Raw genomic sequence first — 12,592 nt, 5'->3', positions numbered from 1 at the left:
CTCCCTCTAAAATCAATAAATAAAAGATCTTTTTTAGCCCTGGCTGGTTTGGCTCAGCAGATAGAGCGTTGGCCTGCAGTCCAGAGAGACCCGGGTTCGGTTCCCGCTAATGGCACGTACCCCGGTTGCAGTTTGTCCCTGGCCCTGGTTGGGTCATGTAGGTGGCAACCACTCGATGTGTCCCTTTCACATTGATGTCTCTCTCTCTCTCTCTCTCTCTCTTTCTCCCCCTCCCCCCCTCCCACTCTATCTGAACAAAAAATGGAAAAATATTCTCCGGTGAGAATAAAAAAAAAAAGATCTTTTTTAAAAAGGTAATTATCAAAGGGCTGATCTAACTGTTATTGGAAGTATTTAAAAAGACAATGCTCGTGAAACAATATTAAATGTGAGTTTCCACGCTTGTTATTTTTTTATTTTTTATTTTTATTTTTTATCCTCACCCGAGGCAATTTTTCCATTTTTTGTACAGATAGAGTGGAAGGGAGAGAGAGGAAGGGAGAGAGAGAGAGAAACATCGACGTGAAGGGACACATCGAGTGGCTGCCACCCGCACGACCAACCAGGGCCGGGGACAAACTGCAACCGAGGTACGTGCCCTTAGCGGGAACCGAACCCGGGTCTCTCTGTACCGCAGGCCGATGCTCTAACCGCTGAGCCAAACCGGCCAGGGCCACGCTTGTTATTTTTTACCTCTTAGAGTAGAGGGAGTGGTAGGTGAGTGGGGTGCTGCTGGCTGTAGTGCTCCTAGATCAGGAGTCAGCGCACCTGCTTGTGAAGGGCCAGGTTGTTTGTATTTTAGGCTTTACAGAAGCCATATTATCTCTGGTCACAATTGCTCAACTCTGGTTGTGGTGGGAAAAGCAGCCACAGACAAATCTAAATGAATGGGTATGGCTGTGTTCCAATAAAACTTTATTTCAAAAATAAAGCCCAGGTGGTGGGCCTTAGTTTAATGGGCCTTAAAATCCAAGGAGATGGAGTTAGATCATAGGGATCTCTCTTGAAGACAGTTGAGCATCAGATAGATCGAGGATACCTGCTATGGTAAAACCATGACACATCATGTGAAACAGAAAGAGAGCTTTATCAGCAGATGGCTCCTCCGTTGAACTGGGTTTGAGCGATGCCAGGCAAAGGATGAGCACCGTGTAACCTGTCAGGAATTTAGGGGAGTTTCTTGTTGTTACAAAGCTTGATGGACCTTCCATAGCTTCGTGGACACAACACACTTTTAACAAAACCGTGGATGCTGGATTAGAAGCTCCCTGAGGACGAGGACTTGGTTTTCTTCCCCACTGTGTACGGCTCTGGAACAACGCCGGAAATAGAGTTTTGCACTCAAGCATTTGAATGAATGGACGGGGCTGGAGCCCAGCCCCGGAGCCTCGGTGTTCAAGGCTGCTCACCTCTAGGCTTCAGTAAAAGCGGTGTCACCTAACCAGTGTTACTTGAAAGTATCACACAGGCTCACTCAGAGTTGACATCAGATCTCCCTACTTAAAATATGAAATCGGACGAGCTTTCATCACCAGCCACGTGATCTTCGTGGTCGGGTGATTTGCCCCTTTCGTACTTGATGGGGAAAAAAAGGAATGATAAAAGATAAAACCTCTGACACACTAAACAAGCACTGAAACAAAACAGGATATCAAAGTGTGACTTTCAAGTGCATTTACGTATTTTTTTAAAACTCACATCCCACAGAAACAGACTCATAGATACAGAGAACGTGCTGATGGCTGCCAGAGGGGGTCGGAGGGGAAACTGGGTGAAAAGATTGATAAGTACAGATTGGTAGTTACAAAATAGTCAAGGGGATGTAAAATACAGCATGGGAAATATAGTCAGTATATTGTAATAACTACAATGTGGTGCCAGTTGAGTACTGAAAATATTAGGGAGGACACTGTGTAAAATACATGATTGTCTAACGACTATATTGTACACCTGAAACTAATACAAAATAATATTGAATGTAAACTGTAATAAAAAAAATAAAAACAAACATATTGTTGTTAAAGGCAAAAAAATCAAATCGAATTAACATCACACAGGATACTAATTTTCTAATATTGTTGTTAAAGGCAAAAAAATCAAATCGAATTAACATATCACACAAGATACTAATTTTCTACTTTGTTTTTTCCTCCCAGATGGCAGACGATCAGAACTCTGTTGGGGAGCAGGGAGCTGGGGATTCAATAAGCGAAGATATAGTTGATGCTAAGCCCGATCGGTCATCGTTTGTCTCATTCTTAAGGTCAGTGTCCTTCCTGGCTGGGTTCATCGGGGCCCTGGGCCACTCGTCATGCCACGCCTCTGCCATCTCCTCCCACCGTGGGGAGGGGGACATTCGGGGAAGTGGGTTTGCACAGGATCCCGCTGGCTCTGTGTGACAACATTAGGGTCCCCCGTGTGTACTCCTGTTTCCGGGACAAACCCAGGTTGGGGGAAATCAAGCCATGGGGGTGTCCTGCTCAGCGCTGTGTGCCTGGGTGGCAGCTGCTCAGGAGTGAGGGACTGTCCTTGCCAAAGGCCGTGTGCAGCCACAGCCTTGTGAGGCGGAGGGGAGCCTGGGCTCACCCCCACCTCGTGCCTTCAGAGACACTCCATTGAAGGGGGCGCATCCTGTCCACCGAGTCCCACTTTTTCCTTTACCGAGTTCACCTTTAAATTCTAAATCTTAGATTTTAACAACAGTAATCACTTGATTTATTAAACTCTTGTAGGCCAGCTCAGAATTGCATGTTGTCCTTATAACCCCAGGAGGTGGTGCTGTTGTTACCACCATGTGATAGGTAAGGAGATCGAGGTGCTTAGAGGTTTAATAGCTTGTCTTTCTGGTGACAGGTAAAGATGGTAGAGCTGAGGCAGGATTGAGCAGAGAGAGAGAGAGAACCATGGACGGCAGTGCGGTGATTGACGGGTGGAGGGCAATGGGTGGCGGTGGCACAGAGAGGGTAAAAGGTGATGGGAAAATTATGAAATTAAATTGTTCAAAAATAGCAGAGCCGAGATCAGAACCCAGATGCTGCCAGCTTCGCTCACTCACCGGCTCTGCTGTGCTTTCCGTTCAGAAGCAGGGCTGCAGGGGTGCGGACAGCATCACTCCTCACCTTAACCCTGGTGGCAGAGGGGCCAGGGCACGGGCTTCCTCACACGCGGCAGGGGCAGCCTGCCCTTCAGAAGCACCAGACTTCTGGAGAGCTCGTCAGCCCAGCCCCGCCTGGGCGGGACAGCCAGGGGAGCAAGGGGTTAAGGTTAGGCAGTGCTCCCAAGCAGGGCTCAGGAGGGGAAGAGCTGGTGCTAAGGGGCAGCCTGGCTCCCTGCAGCGTCCCTGAGCGAGCCTCAGCTCGTACCATCCCAGACAAAACTCAGAAAGATGGGACGACCGCAGCGTCCTGAACGCGAATTCCACTGGCATTGGCTGCCGTTTAGGGTCAAGAATACCCAGTAAAGTGACCAGAAAAGGTAGTTCTCACTCCTGAAAGCTTTTTAAAGCCATTAGGTCGTTGGCCCAGGCTAAACCACTCCCCACTGCGAGCTCTTTATTTATGTATGTATTTTTTTTACTTATTTCTTTTTGTTACAGATGTTTCTTCCCCCATTGACACCCTCCTCCCAGTCCCCCCCTCCCAGCATTATTGTGTATGTCCTTGTTTGCACATACATGCATATAAGTTCTGTGGTTTATCTCTTCCCTCCCCCCACGTCTTCCTCTTCTGAGGTTTGTCAGTCTGCACCCCACTTCCATGTCTCTGGGTCTGTTTTGTTCCTCAGCTTATTTTGTTCATTATATTCCATAAATAAGTAAGATACTGTGATATATATTTTTCTCGGATTGGCTTGTTTTGCTTAGGATAATACTCTCCAGGTCCCTCCATGTCGTCTCAAAGGATAAGAGATCTTTCTTTCTTACAGCTGCATAGTACTCCATCGTGTACATGTACCACTGTTTCTTTACCCATTCATCTATTGATGGACACTTGGGCTGTTTCCAGGTCTTAGCTATTGTAAATAGTACTGCTATAAACATGGGGGTACATGTATTCTTTCTGATTGGTGTTTCAGGCTTCTTAGGGTATATTCCTAGAAGTGGGATCACCGGATCAAATGGCAGTTCAATTTTTAATTTTTTGAGGAAACACCGTGTTGTTTTCCATAGTGGCTGCACCAGTCTGCATTCCCACCAGCAGTGTACTTGCAAGCTCTTTAGAGCAGTGGCCTTTAATTGTTTTTGCTCACAGACCCCCCCCTCTCCAAATAATGTAAAACTACACATCCCCCTCATATATTTTTAAGGTGACATAAATTTCCTGTCAAAGTAGTTGCAAAAAAGGTAACATTTCAATTTTCCAACTCTTTTGAGTATTTGGTTAAGCAGGCTGCCTCGAAGTGAAAGAGAAACAGGAATTGTGTAATTTCATAAGTATTAGTAAAGTCTTTTTGTGTACTTTCCAGAAATTATGAAAACGAGTTGTGTATGATAAATATTGACGTTTAAAAATCATTCCTTTGAGTATATCCAGTGGAATCTAAATCCATCCTACTAATTTGTCCTAGATGAAATGACTATTCCAGCTAGTAATTCATAGTTGATCTAAACAAATAAATGTTGATAAATTATTAGTAGTATTGTTCACATAGGAAACGTCCAAACCTGTAGAGAATCTTTATAAGTTCGAGGCAAACTGATGATATGTGCTGGGGAGCAGGATCTCAAATGCTCCGGTGAATAACAGTTTTGCAGCTTCTTTGCTACATTTGAAATTAAGGAAGGAAATCCATGGAGGTGGGAGAAAGCAAGACGAGGGCTGGATTACAGAATGATAACATTATGTGCTCTTTTGAGGATTAATACCCCCTTCAAGGGGTATTACTGCTGGCGTTTCAAAGGTGTGTTACAAGAACAATAGGAGGGCTGCCTTAAATCCTTTCACTAACAAAGTCGTAGGCCTGGAGACTTCTGGTCAAGGTGACGACATAGTAAACGTGTTACTCAGAACCTCTCACAACCACATCAGAATGACAACTGAACTACAGAACAAACATCATTCAGAACCATCTGAAATCTAGTTGAACAGAAGTCCGATCACTAAGAATATAAAGAAAGAGCCATCATGAGACTGGTAGGAGGGGTGAAGACGCAGAACAGACTAGTCCCACACCCACGTGTGATGGTTAAGAATCAGGAGGGATATATTGGCTAGAAGGTCCCCTTTAGCTCCCAGCCCCACCTGGGGCTCCCGTCCCAGAACACCAGTGCAGGAAGAGGAATCCCCACATCATCAGGATGTGAAAACCAGTGGGGGCTCCACCTGGGTAAGATGGAAGGCTGCTGGAGTCCTAGGCATCCTCTTAAAGGGCCTGGGTACAGACTCACTTGCTCACAAACACTCTCTCTGAGCTCCAGAGCTGGGACAGCAGCTCAAGAGGTACCAGGGACACACATGGAGGAGCTGAATTATCTGGCTTTGGGGTGAAGTCTGGAGGGGGAGGCTCGGTGGGGCACGCAGGCACCATTGTTTCTTTGTGCAGCCCTCCCCCACCCAGCCTGCATGTCTGAGTCTCCATTAACCAGGCTAACACTGCTCTCACCCCACCCTGGTGATTTCTGGAGACCCCACCCCACCCAATTCACTCACACTCTGGAACTTCTTTCAGCAGCTTTTCTTCCTGTGCTGAGGACTTTTGTAAAATCTCTGAAAAGTCCAAAAACCCCAGACAAGCAGCGTCTGGCTTCAGCGTGTCCTGTACCTCTTGCCAAGTGGCCACAAACTTGACCTCAGGTGCCTACAAACCAAGCATAGGCAGCTGCCAGCCACAGATCACTTTGCAGCTTCTACCAGGTGGCTCTGGGCCAGGCACAGGCATCAGATGACCTTGACCTTCACCAGAGTACCTCCCAAGAGGCCCCAGGACAAACACACCCAGTGGCTGGCTGCAGACCACACCAGAGTATCACTCAATTAGCTCCACAAACGACATACCCAAAGGGTAGACTCAGCAGGCACCAGAGCCATCCTAAAGCGAATCTTGCACCATGGGGTCAACCCCCACAATAGCTCATCCACTATAGTCAAGGCCAGTCACCACAGCCAAGTCAGCCTGAGGGTCAGTCCTACCCATTGACACACCCAAAGCAAACAAGGCTCAACTACAATAGGAGGGCACACATAATGCACACAAGGGATACCCCCGGAGCACCTGGCTCAGGTGACCAGGAAGACCGTGCTTCCAGGCCCCACAGGACATCTACTACATTAGTTCACTCCAGCAATACTGGAAGATGTAGCAGCTCTATCGAATGCATAGAACAAAACACAGGGCAGCAGCCAAAATTAGGAGATAAACATGTCCCAAATGAAAGAATAGAACAAAAACTCCAGAGAAAGAACTAAAAATGGAGACAAGCAGCCCACCAGATGCAGAGTTCAAAACACTGGTTATAAGAATGCTCAATGAACTTAAGAAAAGAGTTGATACACTCAGTGAGAACTTTATTAGAGAGATGGGCAGCATAAAAATAGAGACAGAAAATGTAAAAAAGAACCAGTCAGAAATGAAGAATACAATGACTGAAATGAATACATTAGAGGGAATCAACCATAGACTAGGTGAAGCTGAGGATCGAATCAGAGATTTGGAAGACAAGGCAGTAGAAAACACCCAATCAGAACAGCAAAAAAAAGAAAAAAGAATCAAAAAAAAAAAAAGAGGATTGTTTAAGAGGCAGCTGAGACAACATTTGCCTCATAGGGGTACCAGAAGAAGAAGAAGAGAAAGCAAGGAATTGAAAACCTTTTTCAAGAAATAATGATGGAAACTTTCCTAACCTGGTGAAGGAAATAGACCTGCAAGTCCTTGAAGTACAGACAGTCTCACACAAGATGTATCCAAAGAGGCCCACACCAAGACACATCATAGTTAAACTGCCAAAGGTTAAAGAAAAAGAGAGAATCTTAAAAGCAAGAGAAACACAGTTACCTACTAGGGAGCTCCCATAAGACTGTCAGCTGATTTCTCAACAGAAACAGTTCAGGCCACAAGGGATTGGCATCAACTATTTAAAGAGATGAAAAGCAAGGACCTACAACAAAGATTACCCAGCAAAGTTATCATTTAGAATCAAAGGACAAACAGCTTCCTGCACAAGAAAAAGCCAAAAGAGTTCATCACCACCAAACCAGTATTACAAGGAATGTTAAAGGGTCTTCTTTAAGAAGAAGAAAATAGGAATAATAAAATGTCAGTAACTACATATCTATCAATAATGACTTTAAATGTAAATGGATTAAAAGCTGCAATCAAAAGATGGGATGGCTGAGTGGATAAGAAAACAAGCCCCATACATATGCTGCTTGCAAGAGACTCACTTCATATTGAAAGACACACAGACTGAAAGTAGAGTGATGGATAAAGATACTTCATGCAAATGGAAATGGAAAAAAAAAAAAAAAAAGCTGAGGTAGCAATACTTATTCCAGACAAAATAGACTTTAACACAGAGACCAGCAATTCCACTTCTGGGTATTTATCTTGAGGAACCCAAAACACTCATCGAAAAGACGTGCGCATCCTTGTTTCTGAATTCTAGCTCTTGGACACATGGATAATGCAGCTATATTTCCAATAGCCAAGATATGGAAGCAACCTAAGTGTCTACTGATAGACGAATGGATAAATAAGACATGGTACATATATACAATGGAGTATACTCAGCCATAAAAAGAATGAAAACTTTTCATCTACAATAACGTGGATGGACCTAGAGGGTATTGTGCTAAGTGAAATAAGTCAGACAGAGAAAGACAGATACCATATGATTTCACTTACACATGGAATCTAAAAAAAAAAAAAAAACAACTAAAGGAACACACGAAACAGAAAGAAACTCATAGATACAGAGAACATTTTAATGGTTGCCAGATGGGAGGGGTGTTGGGGGAATGGATAAAAAAAAAGGGGAAAGGATTAAGATGTGCAAATTGTCAGTTACAAAAACGGTCACAGAGATGTAAAGTACAGCGTAGGGAATATAGTCCATAATATTGTTATAACTGTGTATGGTGCCAAGTGGGTACTAGCCTATTGGGATGATCTCTTCTTAAGTTATGTAACTGTTTAATCACTATATTGTACACCTGGCAGTAATATAATATTGTATATCAACTGTGATTGAAAAATAAAAAGTTTATTTAAAACAAAAAAGAAATTATAGGCCTGGAGTGGGACTACCCACCATGACCTGCCCAGTTAGGAACTTATGATCAGATTTCCCTGTGAAGTTACTTTCTGTAAAACCCCTTTAATTTGTCCATATTATTAAATCAATAATCACCAAAGTAATTATTAAATGGAAATTGCAACTTAGAATCAAATGGGTTGGCTTTTGAAGTTAGCTTATGAATAAGTGAACAAATAATACTCATTGCTAGAAAGAAAGAGTTTAATATCACCTCTTTTTCCTATTTTTTAGAGATAGAAGCTCTGAGGAACCATAAAGAAATTCATGGGATAGCAGGAGTTTGGTTATAATAATGTCCCTTAGTTCTTGAAGTCCTTCAAAGTTCTGTGCCCAAAAAATGACAATTCAGTCCTTCTTCACGGTATTGAAAATTAAGAGTTGGAAATTACCTGACTTTCAAAAAGTTGTTATTCAGCCCTTAGAGACATTTATGTTTTCAGTTTCAGGGATGTACACCAAAAACGCTTTATCAAAACTTCTCAAACAGCTGTGATTAAACGTGTTCCTCTTTTACTTGGAGGCAACTTGTTTAACCCACATACTCCAACAGAGATACGGTAATTAAAACAGCATTAGAAAACACTTGTTGGTATTGTGGGTTGTTTAGGGAAATTCTTTTAAACTTTATGCTTAAAAAAATTTTTTTTTTGTCAAGGCCTTGGTGTGTGCAAATGCAGCTCATTCGTGTGTGGGACACGCTCGCTGTGTAATCTGGTCAGCAGAGCCAGCTGTCCTTGTCACACCAGACAGCCGCCCCAGACTCGCTTTCAGCCAGCCGGGGTCTGACACCATGTCTTTTCTGTGCGATAAATGTGTTACTGGGCATCCCTGTGACAACTATCTTGTTTCTGAATTCTAGCTCTTGGACACATGGATGATGGGAAGGGAAGGAGGAAGGAAAGAGGGCAAAGCCCAATGCTATGTTTACCCTTGAATCAGTGTTTGCTTTGCCCTCACAGGACTTGAGCTCAACAGTGATACTGTCTTTGGCAGTAATCGGGGATTGAAAGGGGCAAAGTTATTATGCAAGAGTCTTATCACTTCCCTTCCATTCAACTGTCCGTATATTTGTCAATATGTAACTGAATTTGTTGAAGCCCAGGGTGCCCTCAAGTAGCCCCATTTATAATGCCCTCTTCACCCTTGTCAGACTCCTGTGTATAAGGGTCTGACTCAAGCCCCACCACGGTGCCTGATTCAAGGAGGCTCACGGACACTGATGTTTGAATTGTCCCTCTGTTAGATGATGGGGAGGTTTCGACATCATCTAAAGTTGAGGGTGCGTGGAAAGTCTGCCCTCCTTTTATGTGGTGGGAGACAGGAGACTGGGAAAGGGGACATGGTGTCTTACTCATACCAGTTTTAGCAAAAAATACAAATGGAAGTTGAGGTTCTGGTCATTCATTCCCTCAAAAACTGTCTGTGTCTGGCCCCTTGGAAAGTCTTCGAGTGCCCTGTTTGAAGACCTCTGCCTTCAAAACCTATCGTTTCAGCCCTGGCCAGTGTGACTCAGCTGTTTGGGCGGCGTCCTGTGTACAAAAAGTGCCGGTTCAATTCCGTACATGCCTGGGCTCGATCGCCCAGTAGGGGGCGTGCAGGAGGCAGTCGATCGATGTTTCACTCTCCCATCGATGTTTCTCTTTCTCTCCCTCCCTCTCTCTTCCTCTCTTTCTGAAGATCAATAACAAACTTTAAATAAAAACAGCATGATTTTGCAAAAATAGATGTGGTCTGTGGTATGGGTGTTTTTCTTCTCAAGTGCTTTGGAAAGGTGAATGTCTAGTGATTTTCTGGGTTTGATCCACTGTACCTTTTTCACAGCATGGCTAAAGTTGAGACCTCACGCTCCAGATTGCCGAAATAAGCAGTAAGCATCCTGGCAGATTTTTAAGTTAAATTCCCTTTTCTGAACTGCTTATTTAGTTGCATGGAATGGAAGACATGGTTACTGAATTATTAAGCAATTCTGAGCTACACTAAATGGCAGTTTAACATCTTATTCTTCTGGATAGGGAAATGTTTGTTGCTTATTTCCTCTGCCTTCGCTAGGCTGACTCGTACCCATGTGTTAGACGCTACACTGGCTGCCTACCAAGGAGGCAGTCAATTTGAATAAAATTTAATCAGGATTTGCTTTGTACCCTTAAAATTTAGATTTTTTTCCCCTTCTATGTTCTGCTTCAATAAGGTGAATGTTTCTTTCACCTAGGAAAGTATTACTGGTTTTAAAATTAGCCACTTGAGATGCCATTTTTTGGATATCAGTTTATTGTTTTATTCCTTTGTTAAGTTAAGGAGGGACAGAGTGAGGTTAAGTCCCTCACACCAAGTCTGTAGTTGGTGAGTGGTGTAGCCAGGATTCGAACCTGCGTACACCTGCCTCTCGGACCGAGCTCCCAATCACCACCGTCTACTGCTGCCTTTATGTGCCAAGGCTCCGTGTTAGGCTCTGGGGCTGCGGCTGTGAACAAGCACCCCTGCCTCAGACGCTTGCGGCCTTGTAGGGAAGGCAGGCGTGGAGCGGTCATTGAAGTCTTTGGGCTCTCGGAGAGCTGGGCATGGAGAACCAAAATTAAAAAGGGCACCCAGCCTGGTCTTGGGGGTCAGAGAAGGCCCCCTGCAGACGGGATGTGTGTGCTGAAACTTGATGGGGAGGGGGAGGTTGGGGGAGGAGAAGGGACACGTGAGATCCGGGATCGTTCTAGCTGGCAGGAATGGGGGATGTGGAAGGATGGCAGAAAGGGGATGGGCTATGGACAGGGGCCAGATTGCAGAAGGGCTTGTCTGCAGGTCACATTAAAAGATTTGAGCCCTGGCCAGTTTGGCTCAGCGGTTGCAGCGTTGGCCTGCGGACCGGAGAGTCCTGGGTTCAGTTCCCACTAAGGGCACATACCTCATTTGCAGTTTGCCCCCAGCCCCGGTTGGGGTCATGTGGGTGGCAGCCAATCAGTGTGTCTCTCTCACATCAATGTTTCTCTCTCTCTCTTCCTCCCTATCTCCTTCCTGCTCTATCTGAAGATAAATGCAAAAATGTCCTTGGGTGAGGATTAAAAAAAAAAAGATTTGAAATCTCCCTGGGCGATTGGGCTCAGCGGTTAAAGCGTCAGCCCGCAGACCAGTGAGTCACGGGTTCAATTCCGGTCAAAGGCATGTACCTCGGTTGCAATTCGTTCCTGGCCCTGGTTGGGGTCATTCGAGAGGCAGCCTTTCCATGTGTCCCTTTCACATCAGTGCTTCTCTCTCTCTCTTCCTCTCTCTCCCTCCCACTCTTGTCTGAACAAAAGTGGAAGAGTGTCCTCTGGTAAGAATTAATATATAAATATATTTGAAATCCATCTTAAGGACGGAAATCACTGGGGTTTTAGTGACTGGATCCATCACACACACACACACGGGAACACGCGAGCTGCACTGTGGAGAATGCACTGAAGAGGGGCTTGGTGGGGGGGAAGCGAGTTAGGAGGCTGTCACAGTTCTCCAGGTGAGAGTGGGTGGTCCAGAGGGGAGTGGGGCCAGGCAGGTGCACGGGGGCAGCCAGACCCCACAGGTCCTGGGAGGTAGAAGCAACAGCATGCTGACCAAGCAGAAGCTGAAGGAGAGACGACAATGGCACCCGGACCACGGTGGTTGAAGCCATCTAGTAACCACTGAGTCCTCTTGCTAGAAGAAGGGGTGATGACATTTATGTTCTCCTGTCGCAATGACAGAACCGCATCAGCATTCGCCACCTTTCATTGCTCCCCCGAGCGGCTCTGCTGACCGAGACCTCGTGAGAAACTCGGGTGGAGTCAGACTTCATTTGTGATGGGACGAGACTGCAAGTGTGATTCAGAACAGTGTATTTGACAGAAAGAGCAAGTGTCCATTATCACACCTGTCCCATCGACACCTCCCCTGGAACCCCTGTGCCCTGAGGATTCCGACTGGGATCGTTTGCCCTGCTAGGGTCTGACTCGGTGAGTGACCTGAACACGGCATTGGGGGTGGGCTGTTTCTTGCAAATCCCCTCCCATTGTCCCGTCCTGTGTGTGAGGGGGCACTTTGTATCCCTCGTGTCAGATGTGTGGGTGCAGCTTGTGGGAGCTGGGTGCTCCCTGCAACTAATGGCAGGCACCTTCTCCCTCCCATCCCATCCCAGGCTCCTGTCTCCAAGCTCAGCATTGCTGCCTGGTTAGGCAGTGCAGGGAGCAGTAACAACCCCTACCCATCTCCAACTGAGGACAGATTGCCCTCCCACCCTCCTCTGGAGACCTCGAGGATTCCCTTTTCTCCCCAAAGCCTGGGGGGCACTTTCAGGCCCTTGGTAGGTAGTTCCAAGCCCAGCCCTGTCCTGGCTTTTTT

General features: G+C 45.5%; 1 protein-coding gene across 4 annotated transcripts in view; it reads left to right on the top strand.

Moving 5' to 3' along the window:
- CASP7 (caspase 7) overlaps window positions 1-12,592 on the top strand; it is a 37,755-nt gene that overhangs the window by 5,246 nt on the left and 19,917 nt on the right. For all 4 annotated transcript variants that reach the window (XM_036265575.1, XM_036265574.1, XM_036265573.1 and 1 more), the window contains exon 3: window positions 2,157-2,263. In XM_036265575.1, the coding sequence (XP_036121468.1) occupies window positions 2,157-2,263 (107 nt within the window). The remainder of the gene's footprint in view (window positions 1-2,156; window positions 2,264-12,592) is intronic.

The sequence above is a fragment of the Molossus molossus genome, unplaced genomic scaffold (assembly GCF_014108415.1).
Source record: "Molossus molossus isolate mMolMol1 unplaced genomic scaffold, mMolMol1.p scaffold_m16_p_17, whole genome shotgun sequence".
Classification (NCBI taxonomy): domain Eukaryota; kingdom Metazoa; phylum Chordata; class Mammalia; order Chiroptera; family Molossidae; genus Molossus; species Molossus molossus.
Note: the sequence above shows the minus strand (reverse complement) of the source record. Positions and strands in the feature narration are given on the sequence as shown.